General features: G+C 29.7%; 1 protein-coding gene across 1 annotated transcript; it reads right to left on the bottom strand.

Annotated features, from left to right (window-relative positions):
- Positions 1 to 2,692: 2,692 nt before the first annotated feature.
- On the bottom strand, positions 2,693 to 18,851 carry LOC113363065 (podocan-like protein 1). Its single transcript, XM_026605552.1, is given in 8 exon segments — positions 2,693 to 3,255; positions 4,391 to 4,582; positions 4,616 to 4,862; positions 5,068 to 5,298; positions 5,413 to 5,601; positions 7,337 to 7,543; positions 7,955 to 8,123; positions 18,487 to 18,851. Coding segments are annotated over 8 exon segments (2,163 nt in total).
- Positions 18,852 to 19,077: the final 226 nt, after the last annotated feature.

Genomic DNA, 19,077 nt, shown 5'->3' with positions numbered 1-19,077 from the left:
ATGGCGAATCATTGGCACTCGAACTCGGCCGTAACGCACTTCCGTTGCATTTGTACGGATTTACACCCTAGTCGCGCCTAAAGAAGTTTTACTTCAATACTTCATTATTTATAAATTTGATATTTATGAATATATATTAAACATAGGTATAAATTTACAATAAAATATATTTCTACAAATATAAATATTACACAATAACAATTTTTTTGTCATCAATAAATCTAAAATAAATTTTCATTTTCATGTGTGAATAAATAAATGTATATATTCATTAAAACTAAACATTAAACTAAAGTTTTAATAATAATTTATAAACAATTATTATTATTATTTTTAATAATAATATTATTTCCCATTTTTTTATTTTTTATTGTTTCAAACAAATTAATCATCACTAATTGCTAAATTTTATTATTTCTAGTTTATAAACTAAGCATAATACGTTTTATATTAATAAAATGTTTATAATAAAAAAAACTTTAAAACTATTTCATTATTTTCTTTCATAAATTTAATTTGTACAAATTTTAGCAAAAAAATATACACGTGATGCGATATGATTTTTTTTTTAAATATAAATAAACAAAAATAAAAACAAAATGATGATAATTAATTGATTAATTAATTAATTAAAAATTATTTGGTAATACTGTCGATGTAAATGTGATTTTATGAGCAGTAAAATTTTTTTATACACTTAAAATATTTTAAAATTATTCTAAGATTCAAACCACTGTATATATGCAGTAAAACCCCGTTACGACGATTTTCTAAGAACTAAAATAGCGTCTTATGCGAGAAATCGTTATATGCTTGATCGTCTTAACGGTGTTCTACAGTATATATATAATTGTCAATTTATAATCCAACTTCTGGATCCAACTTTTTGCAATTTAATATAAAATTGTTAAGTATATAATAATTTTGTTTAATTAATTAAAAATAAAGAATATTTCACAGAAACTACAAATGATTGGTTGTAATAAAAATATTAATTATTTAATGTATAATGGAAATATTATTATTTGTTTAAATTTGTAGTAAATCTTTTTTCTATCTCTCTATTTGTAAATTCTGTAAGATTTTGATAGTTCTTTTTTCAATCAATGTTGCAACAGAAAGAAACTATTATTTATATTATGAAATTTATAAAGATAAAAATAAGAGAGAGAGAGAGATAATAAGCATAAAAGAGAGTAAAAAGTAAAATAATAAGCGAGACAAAATAATAACACAAGAGAGAGAGAGAAATAGAAAGTATAAGAAAATGAAATAAGAAGAGTAAAAGAAGAAGAAAAGAGAGAGAGAGTAAAAGAAAATAAATTAGAAAGAGTAAAAAAAGAAGAGAGTAAAAAAATAAAGAATATTTCACAAAAACTACAGATGTTTGGTTGTAATAAAAATGTTAATTATTTAATGTATAATAAAAATATTATTATTTGTTTAAATTTGTAGTGAATCTTTTTTCTATCTCTCTATTTGTAAATTTTGAAAGATTTTGATAGTTCTTTTTTCAATCAATGTTTTAACAAAAAGAAACTATTATTTATATTATGAAATTTATATTGATACTAAGATGAAAAAATAAGAGAGAGAAAGAGAGAGAGATAATAAGCATAAATGAGAGTAAAAAAAAAAATGAAATTCAAAAAATAATACACTGAAAATAGTGCGAGAAAATAATTAAACAAGAGAGAGAGGAAAAGAGAGAGTAAAAGAAAATGAAATAGGAAGAGTAAAAGAAAAAGAAGGGAGAAAGTAAAAGGAGAGACAGTAAAAGAAAAAGATAAAGAGTAAAAAAAAATAAACAGAGTATAAAAAACCAGATAAGAGAGGAGAGAAAATAATAAAACAAGAGAGAGAGGGAAAGGGAGAGTAAAAGAAAATGAAATAGAACGAGTAAAAGAAGAGAGAGAGTAAAAAGAGATAGTAAAAGACAAAGATAAAGAGCAAAAAAGAAGTAAAAAAAATAAACAGAGTATAAAAGACCAGAAAAGAAAGAATAAAAGACAAGGAGAGGCAGAGTATAGGAGTTGTTAAAAAAGTGAGGAAAAACAAGAGGAAGAAAGAGCAAAGATAGAAAAGGAAAGAAAAGAAAGGAAAGGAAATAAAATAGATTGAGAAAGAAGGTGCGGATGAGAAAGAGAAAGCAAAAGAAAGAGAAAGAGAAAGAAAAAAAGAAAGGGAAAGAAAGAGAAGTCAATGTTGAGAAAAAAGCGTAAATATATTATTTATCATCATATTTTCTTTTTTACTTTTATCTTTATTTTTTCAGAATTTAATTTCATAATATAATTTCAAGATTAAGTTAATAATATTAAGGGCTTCGATTAATTGAAGTAAATAAAATGGTAGTTGAAGAAAGTTGAAAGAGAGAGAAAAAAGTAAGCTATATAATTTTCCTTCCTTTTTCAAAAATTCTAAATGAATTCAAATTTTAAATTCTTAGGACTGTATAAAAAGTTTTACTTAAATAAATTTCAAACGTCAATTTTAACGAGGATGATAGAAAAAAGAGAAAAAGAGCATTTACAATAAATTTAAGGTTCAAATTTTAAATATTCATATAAAATCAAAATAAAATAAGATAATCGTCATTTTGGACGTCCATAAATAGAATCCCTTCTTAACCTACCTAAATACAAAACAAATCACACTTACTTCCGAAAACCGTTACTTCCGGCCACCAACCTCATATTTCGTCCGACGATGTATTATCGACCGCCAAATTCTCAACCGCCGGCTGCAATAACATCGGTGGTGCCACCACTATCGGCGTCTTTTCATCGTTCAGCGTCAAAACCGTCAAAGTCTGATCACTCGTGATCTTCTGTGCATCAATATGCAACTTATGGACACCGTTGTCCAACCCTGAACCGCCACTCTGATTCCCCGGCACCCTGTTATCGTTCAAATTCAACCCTGAACCTTGCAGGATGGAACCGCCGATTGCGTTCTTGGCATCGGTCTGCAGCGATGTCGATTTTTCGTCAAAGGTATCGATTTTGGCAGGGAGCGGTTTCGGGGTTTCTACAGGGTTCATTTTGTGGGCGTTGACGTTTTGGCCGCCGATTATGGTGCCGTCTTCAGCAATTATGGAGTCTACTATGTCAGGGCCGCCGATTGATAAAGGCGAGTTGGCATTGTTGACGATGGCCATGCCCACACATTGGGTTGAACCGTAGACTCGAGCCTGTTGGCCCTCGATGGCGGTCATTGTTTCTGGCCAGCGGTCATCGCAAAGAACCGGATTATCTGATAAAAAAAGAATATAAATGAAATAGTAGAAGAGTTCTACTACAAAGATAACAATTTAATCTACAGATATATAAAAATAAGTCGGGTTTTCCTTCCTGACAAAATAACTCCAGAACGCACGAACCGATTTCGAATTTTGCATTCGTTGGAAAGGTCTCGGGCTCCGCAAGGTTTATAATTAAAAGAATTAGTGGTGCATGGCATCGTGCCTTAATGCAAATTGCTGGAACTTTACGCGCCGTAATTAAGAATTCGAGTAATGACATTAGTGAGAATTATCAGAATTATGCTTGGTTAAGTCAATGAGCAATTCTGGTCGCAAAGAATAATGATGTACACGCACTGAATTTCACCATTCAATCAAATATTGCTGGCGATTTGTTGACATACCAATGATTCCGACTGGTCTTCCGTTTGACTTCAAACGATTGCAATTTCCAGTTCGCCTTGCGTTCGCAATAATAAGTCGCAAGGCCAATCGCTTAGTGTTTGCGGGATAAATTTCAAATAGATTATTCAGAAAATCATTGTTTTTTACATGGGCAGTTATAGGTTGCCTGTTCACGAGTTGGAAAACCATCCGCTTTGTTTGTGTTAACGTCAGACCAAAAACAAAAAAATGTGGTTTACCAAAGAGCACTTCAATGAAACGGATAATTTGCGGATTTACTTCCATTTACTTGGAGAAGTTCAACTAAAAACACTTAATTTTTGTAATCGAAATGAATTCATTACTGTTGTGTAATAAAATCATTTTTTTCCTTTTCAAATATAAAACAAATAAAAAAATTCTTCATCTTTCTCACGAAACCTTGCCTGTTCACGAGTTGGAAAACCATCCGCTTTGTTTGTGTTAACGTCAGACCAAAAAACAAAAAATGTGGTTTACCAAAGAGCACTTCAATGAAACGGATAATTTGCGGATTTACTTCCATTTACTTGGAGAAGTTCAACTAAAAACACTTAATTTTTGTAATCGAAATGAATTCATTACTGTTGTGTAATAAAATCATTTTTTTCCTTTTCAAATATAAAACAAATAAAAAAATTCTTCATCTTTCTCACGAAACCATCTGGTGGCGAAACGGAGTTCGTCAGGTTTGCTAGTTATCTATATAAATATATATCTTACCTTGGAGATAAATTTTCAAGGGTGCTCCATGTATCGAGCACCTCGTATGTCTCACAAGCTCAGGAGACAAAATCTCAATCTCGTTGTGAGATAAATCTGCCCAGCACAGCGAAGGCAAACCATGGAAATCTTGATGCAAAGCTCTGATACGATTATGAGATGCAAACAACTCGTCCAAAGCAGGCAAAAGGTCTATCAACATAAATAAATTAATATCACACACACCAGACTGGAGAGGTGGTTATTTTACCTTTGCTGTTTCTTCAAGGGCAGTAAGTCTGTTATGACTGACGTCCAGGACTCTGAGGACATCCAGGCCTATAAGATCACCTGGTGAAATCCTTTCGATTAGATTATGAGCCACACTTAGTCTTACTAATCCCTGGACGCCCATCAGAGCACCGTCTAAAGATGTTAGACGGTTGTGGTCCAGGCGGAGTTCTACAATTCTGGTTTCTGATTCGACTAAATTCTAGCAAATAAAATAAAATAAAGTTAATTAATAAAAAGAAATTTAAAAAAAAATCATGTTTGCTTGCCATGTTGTCCAAACCTAACACAGTGCTTTCTCAACATGTTTACTTGGACTGGGATGCACATGGTAAGCGTTTCTTCAATATTTTTTGGCACAAGTTTTTTCAAAATTATATAAAGATAATTAAAATATCCTCTATTACCTCCATTCGTCCAGTGATCCTTTCAACTCGATTATGAGACAAATCGACGACTCTTAATCGTCTCAACCCTCTCAATTCCTGGACAGAGAAATCCTTGAGCAAATTGTGAGTTAAATTTAAAGTCCTCAATAATTTCAAAGGTAAAAGACTTCCATTTAAGGACGTCAACTCGTTGTAGCCCAATTGGAGGTCCTCCAGATTTTCGGTTTCGAAGAAATCGTCATCAAATAACTAGAAAAAAATATTAGTAGTAACAACTTACTAGCAAGATGTATCCAAAATCTGTTTAGTGTCTTTGCAATTTGCTTTTTATCTACTTATCTATTTATCTAATTATCTACTCACCTCTCTAATATTATTATGACTGAATTGTAATCTCTTCAATTTTCTGCACCTCTGCAAAGCTCCATTGAAACCGGTGATTAAATTGTGCTGAAAGAACAACGACTCCAAATGTTGAGAACCTTTGAAACTCTGGGGTAAATGTGTCAATCTGTTATTTGCTGCATGGACCAAAATTAATTTGTTACCATTCTGCAAAAAATAGTAAAAAATAGATAATGGAATGAAAAACAAAATTAATTGCATGAAATTATTAGCTAATAATAACAGTGTAACCAGTGGTGTTGTCGAGCCGGAACGCACCGGAACGTCGTTCCGGCAAATCATTTTTGGGCCGGAACGCGTTCCGACAGAAAAAAATTAAAAAAAAATCGCTACATACAGAAAATAATTTAATAAGTGAATTGTATAAATTTTAATTCAACTAATTTTTATTAATGTTCCTATTATTGTAATAAACATACATATATGTGCACAAAATGACTTTTGTAATAATTTTTGTTTCTTTCCCTTTCGAACGAAACCGGAGCAAACATGAAAACCGATTTTTGAACCGGTTTATGAACCGGTTTTTAAATTCTAGCGTTCCGGCAAAAAATATTAGCACAACACCACTGAGTGTAACGTAACTGTTACGTAATTAACAAAAACGAAGTATCTACGTTGAGGTCTATTAAAGGTTACAACTATACGTAACATTTACGCTTTATTAACGTAACCACCAAATACGTAACGGCGTTTCCTCCTCCGTGCTACGTTATTTTAACTTAATTAATCGTTTGTGGTTTGCTGGGAGATGATGGGTTGATGCATTTTAAAAGACGCTTTTTAGGAGAACTGTTTTAGATATAGTTTTGAGACTATAGCTGGCTTTAGATAATATGCTATAGTATTTTACAATTTTTTTTCAAATTTTTTGTACTTTGATAAATATTTTTTTATATTATAAGCAAATTGCACTACACAAAAGACAATCTTAAAATATTTCAAAACAATTTCTTATTAAAAATCGTTTTTTAAAAAACCATAATAGATATAGTTAGAAACAAAAACTGAGTTTAGATAATATACTTAAAAACTTTCATACTATATCAAATAATTTTTACCAAATTTTTACTTTAATATTAGTATTTTTATAATAAATTAAGTTCAAAAATTAATTTGGAAGTCATTTTTATGTTTATAATATATGGTATATTTTTCATACTACTTAAAATCAATTAAACTAAATTTTAATCTAATATTTCTTATTTCTTATCATTTTTATATTTTTTAAATATTTAGTTTACAGAATTTATCATTTTTATGATTCATAAAAATGTAATCAAAAGTTGAATTTGATTCAACGATTTTTATAGCCGGCGCCAAATTTTGTTTTTAAATAATAACTTTACGTAATCGAAAAGTTTAATTGATTTTGAGAAAAATATGATTTGCAAAAAAAGAGTGCTTAACGCCAAAAAGTGTATTTTCATATTAACATTTCAAAAAGTTAATATTTTGAGTTTCTAGTTTACACTTGCGATCCGTATACTATCGTTTTGTATATAAATAAAACTACTTACTACAATTTAATTATAATTAAATGATATTCACGCAAAACATCATATTAAACGTAGTTGAACTTCATCTGTCAAAAACTTTTGACATTTAACGTATTAGCCACCGTCCATTGTTTTATTTAAATTACGCTTCTACATAAAATTACAAATTAAAAATGTAAAGTTTCTACGCGATTTTGTAATAATATCTCACCTTTCCGACAATCTACTGATTAGCACGAATTTTTCAAGACTAAGACTGACCAAATCGGTTTAGCCGTTTTCGAGTTTTAGCGGATCATTTTATCAAGCTCCATTTTTATATATAAAAAGATATACATACATATATTGGTCATCACTGCTCTAAAGAATTTTTTATAACTCACCGATGGCATTTCGTCGTCGAGTGTCGTCAGCTGGTTGGCGTTGATGAACAACCATTCTAGTTCTTGTAAATTTCTTAGAGTTCCGTTGAGGGTGGTCAGAGCGTTTCTTCCGACGTGCAAATGTAATAATTTTGGAGGCAAAGAGTGTCTGTCCATCCTCGAAATCAAATTGTTGACCACTACAACGTGCTGCAGTTGTTGGGCATACTAGAAAGAAAAAAAAGTTAGAAAAGATTTTAAGGGTACATTTTTGCATTTCTTTTGACTTTAAAATCTCAAAATTAAAAAATAAGGAAAAAATGATTTCCAATGACCCCAAAAATAAAAAATAAAGAAAAAATGATTTTAAATGACCTCAAAACAACAACAATGAAGAAATATCTGTTTAATAAAGGGACATCTATTTCTACTGACTTTAATATAGTCAGCAATAAACACTGAGGTCTGGGTATACCAAATGGGTATACCAACAAAAGTCCGGTATCAGGTAGTAAATGCGTTAACTACGATGAACCGAGGACTGAAGACCAGTGATTATGGTGCTGCATTAAAATCTATATTTTTTAAATCCTCAAACAATGCTCCTTCAAAATAAAAAAAAAATCTATTTTCACTGACCTTAAAATCGTCCTGGGTGATTTCCTGGAGTCTGGCCCTGCCCAAATCGACTGTTTTCAATAGAGGCATATTTTGGAAAATAAAACTGGGAACAGCCGAAAGGACATTGTCTGCCAAACTCAAATACTGGGTCCGGCCCAAACCTTCGAAAGTCGACGTTGATAGTTCACTGGAAAAAGATAAATAGATAAATTATTAGATAAATATATGAACTAAGTGCAAGGGGCACTTTGCCTTAAAACAAGTTGCATACACTTCCTGATACTGTATGTAATCAACTTAAGATGTGAGATTTAGGGGTCAATTCTCAGATTAAATAGAAATGTTATGGTTAGTATGGTTACGTTCGAAAGATATGGGTTGGGAATCGACCTGATTAGTTTTTGGTACGCATACAACGACAGATCTCTATTCATATACACGACGACTAATCACAATCGACCCGTATAGAAATGATCTCATCGAGAGCAAATGACGAACAGTTCTGGCGTTTCACGAAAACAGGCAAACAAAATTAAAAAAATGGCTCACATACACATTTTATTTTCTAATTTGGTGTCAAACGATTCAGACTGACACAAAACTTAGAGAAACAAAATCAGCAAATCGGATGTTCTGGCAAAAGCATAAACATGTAGGCAGTAAAATCGTCAATCATATTTTGGATAAATTATTAATTAACTAATGCCATAAATTGTTTACGACGATTTGAAATAAAAATTTTGAGGTTAAGTCGTAAACAAATTAAAATCCTTGATATTTTAATCAGTATATATATATATATATATATATATATATATATATATTAAATATTTTGCATATTACAATTTTAAACTAGTTATATACTAGTATTGTATAGTTACAACTGAATTTGTAACATAAATAGATGATTACAAACATAAAAATGTATATATATATTAGGGTGGTCCTTAAAATGGTCATTTTCGAATTTCCTTGCTCCCAGGGGCTCAAATGGTTCCAAATAGATAAAAAACAATTCTCTGAAAGTTTTAGCTCTTAATATTAACGTTTAGATAAAGCGCAATTCAATCAAAGTTTTGTATGGAAATAGCATGGAAAAATTTTCAAAAATTTAAAAAATGGTTTTTAGATGTAATTTAGTGAAACAAATGAATAAAACTCATTCATTTGTCGCTAAGTTATACCTAAAACATTTTTTTTAACTTCAAAAATTTTTCCATGCTTTTTCCATACAAACTTTGATTGAATGCGCTCTATCTAAACGTTAATAATAAGAGCTAAAACTTCATTGAGAATTGTTTTTTATCTATTTGGAACCATTTGAGCCCCTGGGAGCAAGGAAATTCGAAAATGACCATTTTAAGGACCACCCTAATATATATATATATATATATATATATATATATAATTGATAAAATTTTCTACAAAAGTATAATATATAAAAAACAGTACAAAAATTCCTCGTGGAAAAAAACTACGTACAAAAATAAGAAAAGAAAACAAAAACTTCAATAAATTTTATATTGTTTACTTTTTAAACTCTCAGTGCACGAGTAAAACCTTCACTTAGCTCAATATAAATTGAGATTAGGACATACATGGTGTATGTCTATATATGATGTATGTCCTAAGGGCACACACCAAATGCATTTTTATAAATAAACTACTTTTTATAGGCCTATAATATTTTTAATAAGAGCCTTAGCACTTTGCAAAGTTTCATTAAAGAGCTTTTAAATTTTTAAAATCGGTGCAGCAGTTGAGAAAACGCCAAAGAAAAATGAAATCTTGTAAAATTTTCAAAATTTTGACAAAAAATGTTTGTATCAGGCGAACAGAAGCTCGTGTTCAAATTAATTTCTTTATCGATAGGTGAACGTTCTTATTTTTCCAATTTTGCTGTCAAACGATTTAGAATGACTTGAAACCATAAAACTACCAAATCTGATTTTCTGTAAATTTTTCCTCCGCCCTTTGGATGGAGCAATAATTCCTCGCTGAACAAAATCTCATGGTGTCAATCGGTGTCAACAATTATCAATTGACATGTCAATAATACTTGTCAATTGTCAATTGACATGTGTCGGAAAATAATTGACCTGTAAATTGACATGGGAACGAATCATATCGGATCTATTTGTTTGTATTTATAGAGTTCTGAGTAATGAAATTATCGATTGCTATAGTAAAATGATAATTTTATGTTTTTGCCAGAAAATCCGACTTGTAATTAACAGATAAGCAAAAATGCTGAACCGATTTTGAAACTGTTCGAGGGAATCTCGCAGATTTTTTTTTGAAATTAATTTTTGAACATTTTTTGTCTTGCAATTTTAATGCAACTTTGTATGTTGATAAAGTTCATGGTCTTATAGAACAATCTAAAAGATTATAGGCCTACGGAAAGTGGTTTAATTAAAAAAAAAAGAGTGTGCGTAAAGTTCACACGCGATTGAAGTAAAACTTATTTGCTACTGTACTAGATGGTATTTAAGTAAAAATAAATACATCATATAACAATTTTGAATATTGTTTATTAGTAATATGATAACACTCGTGTATTTATTAGTGTCAACCATTATACACATTTATGTAATGATAAATTATAAATTATATATTTATAATAGCATTAAAAATATGTATAATATTTAAAAACAATAATGCAATTAAAGTCATACTTCAAATATGACATGATCGGTTTGTCATTGTAATTAGCATTTAAAAATGAACCTTTATTAGAGAAATGAAGTAATTGCTGATTAATAAATTTTATAATATTTGTTCAAATATTGTTTTCGCAACTTCACTATCATGTAATTGTGTTTGAAGAACTTAATGTAATTAAAATTAACATACATTCATTTTTCGCTGGCGATATAATTACACGACGTCTAATCATCATCGACCTGTATAGGAATGATTTCTTCGAAAACCGTGACGCACTTCCGTTGCATTTGTACGGATTTACACCCCAGTCGCGCCTAAAGAAGTTTTACTTCAAAAATTTATTAGAGCTTGATGGGAAACTTAATGAAATATTTATGCTGATTATGATGAGATTTATTGTGTGCAAAGTTGGGCTTTTGAAAATAAAAGCTTAAAGTTTGACAAGTACTTGTAAGGTTGGAGCTTTAAGTTTCTGAAACTTTGAAAGGTCAACCGCAATGTGGAGATATGTATTATTTTATGCAAATTTTCTCCGAAGAGCTAGACTACAAAATATTAGTTTTTTGCACGTTAGAACTTTTCCAATTGCTTAAAGTTTGAGAAGCACTGGTAGATTGGATTTATGTTTAAGTAAGTTTAGAGATATACGAAATTTTATGAAAAGTTTCTTGGGTAGGTCAAAGTTTACAGAAGATGCATCAGAGCTTTTGGACTTTTAAAATTAGAAGTTGTAGTTTGAGAAGCACTTGTAGACACCTTCTAGCTTTATTTTGGTTTTTAGAACGTTGAAATATATTTTACACTAGTGGGGCGCATTGCATGGTGCCTTAAGGCAAATTGCTGGAACTTCCCGTACCAAAAATTATTTTTTTTATAAAGATTAACATTTTTAAATTTTTACTTTGAAAAAATTAGATTTTCGAGAAACTATAAATTTTTGGAAATATTTTTTTGGAAAGACTTTTTGAAAAAAAAATGTTTCCTTTATTTTGAAATATTTTGGAAGTTCTGAACATTTTTCCAAAGCTTTAAGTGCATAGAGACAAAATATAAAAGCGCGTAAGCGCCGCGTCGCCGTCTAACGTTAAACATTGGTACGGAACCCATAGGAATGTAAACAAAATTTATACTTATTGTTAAAATCTCTATAAGAAATCTGATAATTTGAAGTGCATATGTCTAATGATCATTTTTGACCGCCAAATTTTTTTTAACTTTTTTCACTAGACCTCCGAAAACGCTAGATCTGCCTTTATGAAAATTTAATGAGTTGTTCAATACAAGTAAAATGTTTTTTGAATTATTAAAATCGGACACTACGTTTTCTTAAACTTTGTGAATAATTGAAATCGGTTGAACCGTGTTCCCGAAATCGTCGTCAAAATTTTGTATCTGCACACACACACACATACATCAATTTTTTCTAAGGTATGCCAAAATATTCAGAAACCTCTGAAACGTAAAGATATATAAAAATTTTAATTTTCGTTTTTTCGCGATTACTATAATTTACCCTATGGGAAGTTAATAATGTGTAAAATGTGTATAAATATTTCAAAATGTGTATACATACGTATTCAATTTGTAAAAATGTGTATAAATATGTATAAGTGTGTTTGAACATGTATAAATGTATATAAACAAGTGAGACAGATTAAAATGAGCAATTACTTACATTATAGATCTTTATCAGAAATAATGTGATATGAAAGTCAATTACTTGTAAAGATATATTCTTACATACATACATATATGTATATACATATTTGTATATATGTAAATATATATATATATATATATATATATATATATATATATATATATATATATATATATATATATATATATATGCATGTATAAATGTATATACACAGGAATGCGTTTTATACGATTATCTCAATTTATAAATCAGGCGCCATGCAGATTAATTCTTTTTACAACTCTGTATAGGAATTTTACTCGTTTAAAATCCTATTTGAATTTAAAACTATGATAATAATTATAATTAACTATTGGGGTGCATGGCATCGTGCCTTGAGGCAAATTGCTGGAACTTCCGGTACCGTAACGAAATGTTCGGGGAATATTGAATGTTTTCAAATAGATTATTATAAATACTGTAACATTGTATAATATTTATAAGAATTGTATAAACTGAATCACAAAGTCAAAAATATGTATTTAAAGTAAGTATATAGTAAAGCGTAGTAAGTAAAGTATATATAAGTGAGCTTTGAAACTTTAGCCAGGAATAAAATTGAAATCTGAATTATTTTCGATACACAAAAAAAAGTTGAAAACAAAAAAAAATTTAAATAATTTTTTTTCCAAAAGCAATGATATTGTCAACATAAGCACACAAGTTTTTTGAACCATTCAATTCGGATGCTATTTTCTCTCAAAAACTGCCATTTTTTGTATATTTAGCTCTGTATCTTCGAAGCGGCTGGGCCTGCTTCTGCCAAAAACTAATAACCACTTCTCCCAATCATTATAAATAGAATGTTTTTTAGATTATTCAAATCCGATACTCCGTTCTCTCAAAAACTCGATTTGTATTTCCTGCACTCTTTGCTTTTTATCTCCGTATCGGCTTGACCTGCCTTTGCCAAAAACTAATCAGCACATCTCCCTATCAATGGAAATCGAATGTTTTTTGAACCATTCAAATCGGTTGATCCGTGCGCTCGAAAACGTGACTGGAAATTTGTATCCATACATATATATACACACACACACACATCAATTTTTTCTGAGGCATGCCAAAATGTTCAGAAACCTTCAAAACGTCGAGAAATGCAAAAATTTTCATTTTCGATTTTCGGCCCATTATTATAACTGGGAAATGGGAAATTAATTAGATAAATGTATAAATTTGTATAGAATGTGTATAAATATAATGTGTGAACCGTAAGGTAATATGTAAGGGGTAAAATGAAATGAATAAAGTGTAAAATGTGTATAAAAGTGTATAAATATTTAAAAATGCATATACATATGTATACCATTTGAAATGTATCAAAATGAATAGTTTAGATACAAAAATTTGTATATAAAATGTTTGAATAATTTTTAGTGTTTGAATGTTTAGAGGTGTGCAAAAGTTTATACAAATGTACACTAATATGTATGAGTGTATAGCAAACGTGAACACGTGTAAAAACGTGTAAATTTGTATATATATATATATATATATATATATACATATATATGTATATATGTTTAAGCACATGTTTGATGATGATAATAACGTAATGTATCTGTTTTGTAAATATCAAATTTCAATTTGTGAATTATCACAGTTGCATTGATAATTATATAAACGTATATATATATATATATATATATATATATGAATATATAAACGTATATTTGTATATATATGCAAATGTCCAAGTTTACGAATTTACCGTCATGATGCGTGTTAAACTTAAAAACAGGAAATAATCTTTAAGAGAACTTCCTACGTATTAAATTTTTCTTTGGGATTAATTAAAACTGTTTTACGACTTCAAACACGAACACGTTTTATTTTACTTCAAATCCCGAAGTTTGTTTTACCAGAAAATCTGATTCTGTGTTTTCTCTACGCTTTAAGCATTCTGAATCGTTTGAGACCAAACTTAACATGACTTTAGAGGGATGTGGTACCCCATGTCCTATCAGTGCGACTTATTAATCCAAACTATAATGAATTTTTATAATTAATGAACTTTTCTTAGGCCTATGATATTTTATAAATAAATTGAATGTAAGAAAGAGAAAAACGTACATAGAATGTAAGAATGAAGATCTGAAATATAATTTATTAGTGTCAACCATTATACACATTTATATAATGATAAATTATACATTATATATTTATAGTAGAATTAAAAATATGTATAATATTTAAAACAATAATGTAATTAAAGTCATTCTTCAAATACGACATAATCGGTTTGTCATTGTAATTAGCATTTAGAAATGAACCTTCATTAGAGAAATGAAGCTGATTAATAAATTCTATAATATTCGTTCACACAGTGGATTATGTTGAACAACGCCTAAACAAATATTGTTTTCGCAACTTCACTCATCATGTAATTGTGTTTGAAGAACTTCATGTAATTAAAATTAACATACATTCATTGACTGCTTGTATTTTTTTATTTTTCGCTGGCGATTTTATCTCATTCTTGAACAGCTGTAATACCTGTCTTGCCTAAAAAATATTTTCTATTTTATTAACTCCAAAGATTTATAGAAACTACGAATAATATAGAAATAATTTCTAATCAATAAACTTACGTTTAATACACGGCACAAATGTTTAATTTGTTTTATTATTTTCAAGGAACAGGGTAAAATATTCTTCTGATTCAGGCATTTTTCATTAAATCAAGATTTGTACTACGATGTAACTTTAAAATGTTTATTTATCTATGCCGGTTTCCTTGTTCATATCGGTACGCATACAACGTTGATGCCGGTACGCATACAACGACAGATCTCTTTTCACATACGAGACGACTAATCACAATCGACCTGTATAGAAATGATTTCATCGAAGGCGAGTGACGTACAGTTCTGGCGTAACGCATTTCCGTTGCATTTCTATGGATTTACACCCTAGTCGCGCCTAAGAAAATGTTTTCTCTATTTTGACATATTTTGGAAGATCTGAACTTTTTTTCAAAGCAATCGTACTGCTTTAACTGCATAGAGACAAAATATAAAGCGCGTAAGCGCCGCGTTGCTGTCTAACGGATAAACATTGGTACGGAACCCATAGGAATGTAAACAAAATTTATACTTATTGTTAAAATCTCTATAAAATATCTGATAATTTGATGTGCATATGTCTAATGATCATTTTTGACCGCAAAATGGCATTTTTTTTTACTTTTTTCGTTAGATCTCCGAAACCGCTAGACCTGCCCTCATGAAAATTTGATCAATTCTTCATCTTGTCAATACAAGTAAAATGTTTTTTGAATTATTAAAATCGGACGCTCCGTTCTCTTAAAAACTGAGTTACCATTTTCGGCACTTTTTGCCCCGTATCTTCGGAACGGCTAGACCTGCCTTCGCCAAAAACTAATCAGCACGTTTCCTTATCAATACGAATCGAATGCTTTTTGAATTATTCAAATCGGTTGATCCGTGTTCCCGAAATCGTCGACAAAAATTTGTATCCGCACATACATACACACACGTACATACATACACACACACATACACACACACACACATACATCCATTTTTTCTAAGGTATGCCAAAATGTTCAGAAACCTCTGAAACGTAAAAATATATATAAAAAATTTATTTTCGATTTTTTTGCGATTACTATAACTTGCCCTACGGGAAGTTAAAAAAGAAAAAAAAATGGAATTAAAAAAGAAAAGATAAATTAGTTATATAAAATATTTATGAATATATATATAAATGTGCATAATTATCTGTTAAGTCTAATACAATCATATAAATTTGCAAAAATTTGTAGAATTATTGGGTGTATTATTATGTAAATGTGTTTTCAGTGTGTAAATGTGTAAAAATAAGACAAAAAGTTTAAAGATGTGTATCAGTTTACTTAAAATGTATGAATTAAGTAAATGTATTTATGATGTGTAAATATATCAAAATTTTCAGATTATTACTATAAATATGTGGAAATGAATAGGAATGATAATAACATGTAATTAAAATGCATGTAAGAAAGAGAAGAATGCATATAGAATAAAAGAATAAAGAAAAGAAACAATAGAATAGAAATAGAATAGAAGAAGAAAGGAAGGAATAGAATAGAAGAAATAGAATAGGAAGAATAGAAATAGAAGAAAAGAAGAATAGTATATAAATATATCAAAGCTCTTAGAACTGGATATAAACACGAAGAAATGTATATTTTAAATACCTATATTTAAAAAGTGTATAAGTGTATACAATTGTGTATAAGTGTATACAATTAATTGTATACAATGAGCATATATATTTATTCATTTATTATTTTATTTATTGAGTACAATAATATTATTATATGAAAGCTCGTTTTAAAATGTTAAAAATATCTAAACTAATTAGAAGTGTATAAATATGTATAAATTAGTCGAAATATTTATAAAATTTACCACGTGTTCGATTTTGCACATATATGTGTGTATGCACATGTGTAAATATGTGTATATTATGTATATTTGTGTATATTTGTATATTTTATTCAGAAATGTCCGTATGACGATTTTTGCTGCCAACATATGATAAATCTCTCAAAAGGGAAGTGTCGTTCGAATGCTACTGATAACATTCACAGATATTATAATATTCTGTGGATTTTTAAAAATACAAACATTCGCTTTGGAAAACCAATGAAAACATATTTGAAATTTCAATAAATACACCAAAAATATAAAAAATAGTATTAAGACACTATTCATATAGTCGGCCCGCAGGAAACAAACAAGAAACTTGTTTAGGCATTTGTTTATTATATCTCTTGTATCATTTAAACCATTCGATTAATATAAAAGACAAATTGATACAAAATTAAATGATGTACAACATTGTCTAACAACAAAAACCTCAAAAGCCACTCGGTATTCTTTAAAATTGCAATCATAAAACTACACCATCCTGATTAGTGCAACTTCGGATTGGTCAAATTGATGCCTAATCTCTTACAACTTTTAGACAATTCGATTAATATGAATGATGTAAAAGACAAATTGATGAAAACTTAAATAATCTACAAGATTGTCTTTACAACAACTCGGTATGCTTCAAAATCGCCGTTAAAACAAAAAATATTTGAAATTAACTTCTTGGTCACCCAACCATGATGCCCAATCTCCAACAACTTTTGAACCATTCGATTAATATGAATGATGTAAAAGATTGATACACTATTAAATAATCTACAAGATTGTCTAATAGCAAAAAACTCTGCAACAACTCAGTATACTTCAAAATCGCTATTAAGAACAAAAATCTATTCAAACTTCACTTTTAGTCACAGAGATGTCCAATCTCTTAGAACTTTTGAACCATTCGATTAATATGAATGATGTAAAAGACAAATTAATGAAAACTTAAATATTCTACAAGATTATCTGTCACCAGAAACTTTACAACAACTCGATATACTTGAAAATCGCAATTAAAACAAAAAGTATTGAAAATTAACTTCTTGGTCACCCAACCATGATGTCCAATCTCTAACAACTTTTGAACCATTCGATTAATATGAATGGTGTAAAAGAGAAATTGATACACTATTAAATAATCTACAACATTGTCTAATAACAAAAATCTCTACAACAACTCGGTATATTCTAAAATTGCTATTACGAACAAAAATCTATTCAAAATTCACTTTTAGGCACAGAGATGTCCAATCTCTGAGAACTTTTGAACCATTCGATTAATATGAATGATGTAAAAGAGATATTGATACACTATTAAATTATCTACAACATTGTCTAATAACAAAAAACTCTGCAACAACTCGGTATATTTTAAAAATGCTATTAAGAACAAAAATCTATCCAAAATTCACTTTTAGCCAAAGAGATGTCCAATCTCTTAGAGACAAATTAATACAAAGTACAAAACTTCTTAACAGGAGAATTCCTGTTGTCCCAGCCAGGACAACTCGGTATACTTTAAAATCACCAGCAAAATCACTAGTTAGGAACCAAATACTAAAGCCAATGTCTACAAACTTCTTTTACCTGATCACATCATGGTTCAACTTCAAACAATCTACATAACCAACTAACCAATTGCCGAACTCTACACCAACTTGGTATATCCATTAAAAAGCCCACCAAGCATGAGTTAGACTTATTGAATACTAAACCAATCTTAGTTCATCCTATTAAATATAAATATTTCTTCTTACCTTATCTCATCATAGTTCAACTTCAAATTGGTCACAGTGATGCCCAACTCCTGGAAGCTCCTCAAACTCAAGTCGTTCATCTGGGAATAGGTGATCCTCAAATCGACAGTCTCCTCAGGAGAAAAACTATCCCTTAAACTGTCCGCAATCTGCTCGAAGGATCCCATTCCTTCGCAGAACACCCTGTAGTTATCATAACGACTGCTCTCCTGTTTCTTGCAAGTGCAAGGAGTTATGTCCTTCCTCAGGTTTTGGCATTGGGGACTCCCGTTGGCCACGATTGGATCAGAAAGGCAGAACAGGAGTAGGAGGTAGGTCAGGATCAGGGTTGGCATTGGGCAGCATCTTGGAGGGAACTTGCCCATCGTGAGGAATGGAGGAGTGGTGACAGAGTATGTTGATGGTGACAGAGATGGTTTATGGCTGAAAATATGAAAAATGTTAGTAAATAATAATTTTAGATTTATTGATGTGTTATTATATTCTTGAAGTGTAACTTCTAAAGAAAATTAAGTTCAAAAGGCATTAGAGCGTTAATTTGTTGTAAATTATATAAAAATATTGTCTTGAAATGTTTTCAATTGTATGGAA

This window comes from Ctenocephalides felis, unplaced genomic scaffold (assembly GCF_003426905.1).
Source record: "Ctenocephalides felis isolate EL2017-DRISC unplaced genomic scaffold, ASM342690v1 CF-g0.4_SCAFFOLD_00845, whole genome shotgun sequence".
In the NCBI taxonomy this organism is placed as follows: domain Eukaryota; kingdom Metazoa; phylum Arthropoda; class Insecta; order Siphonaptera; family Pulicidae; genus Ctenocephalides; species Ctenocephalides felis.
Note: the sequence above shows the minus strand (reverse complement) of the source record. Positions and strands in the feature narration are given on the sequence as shown.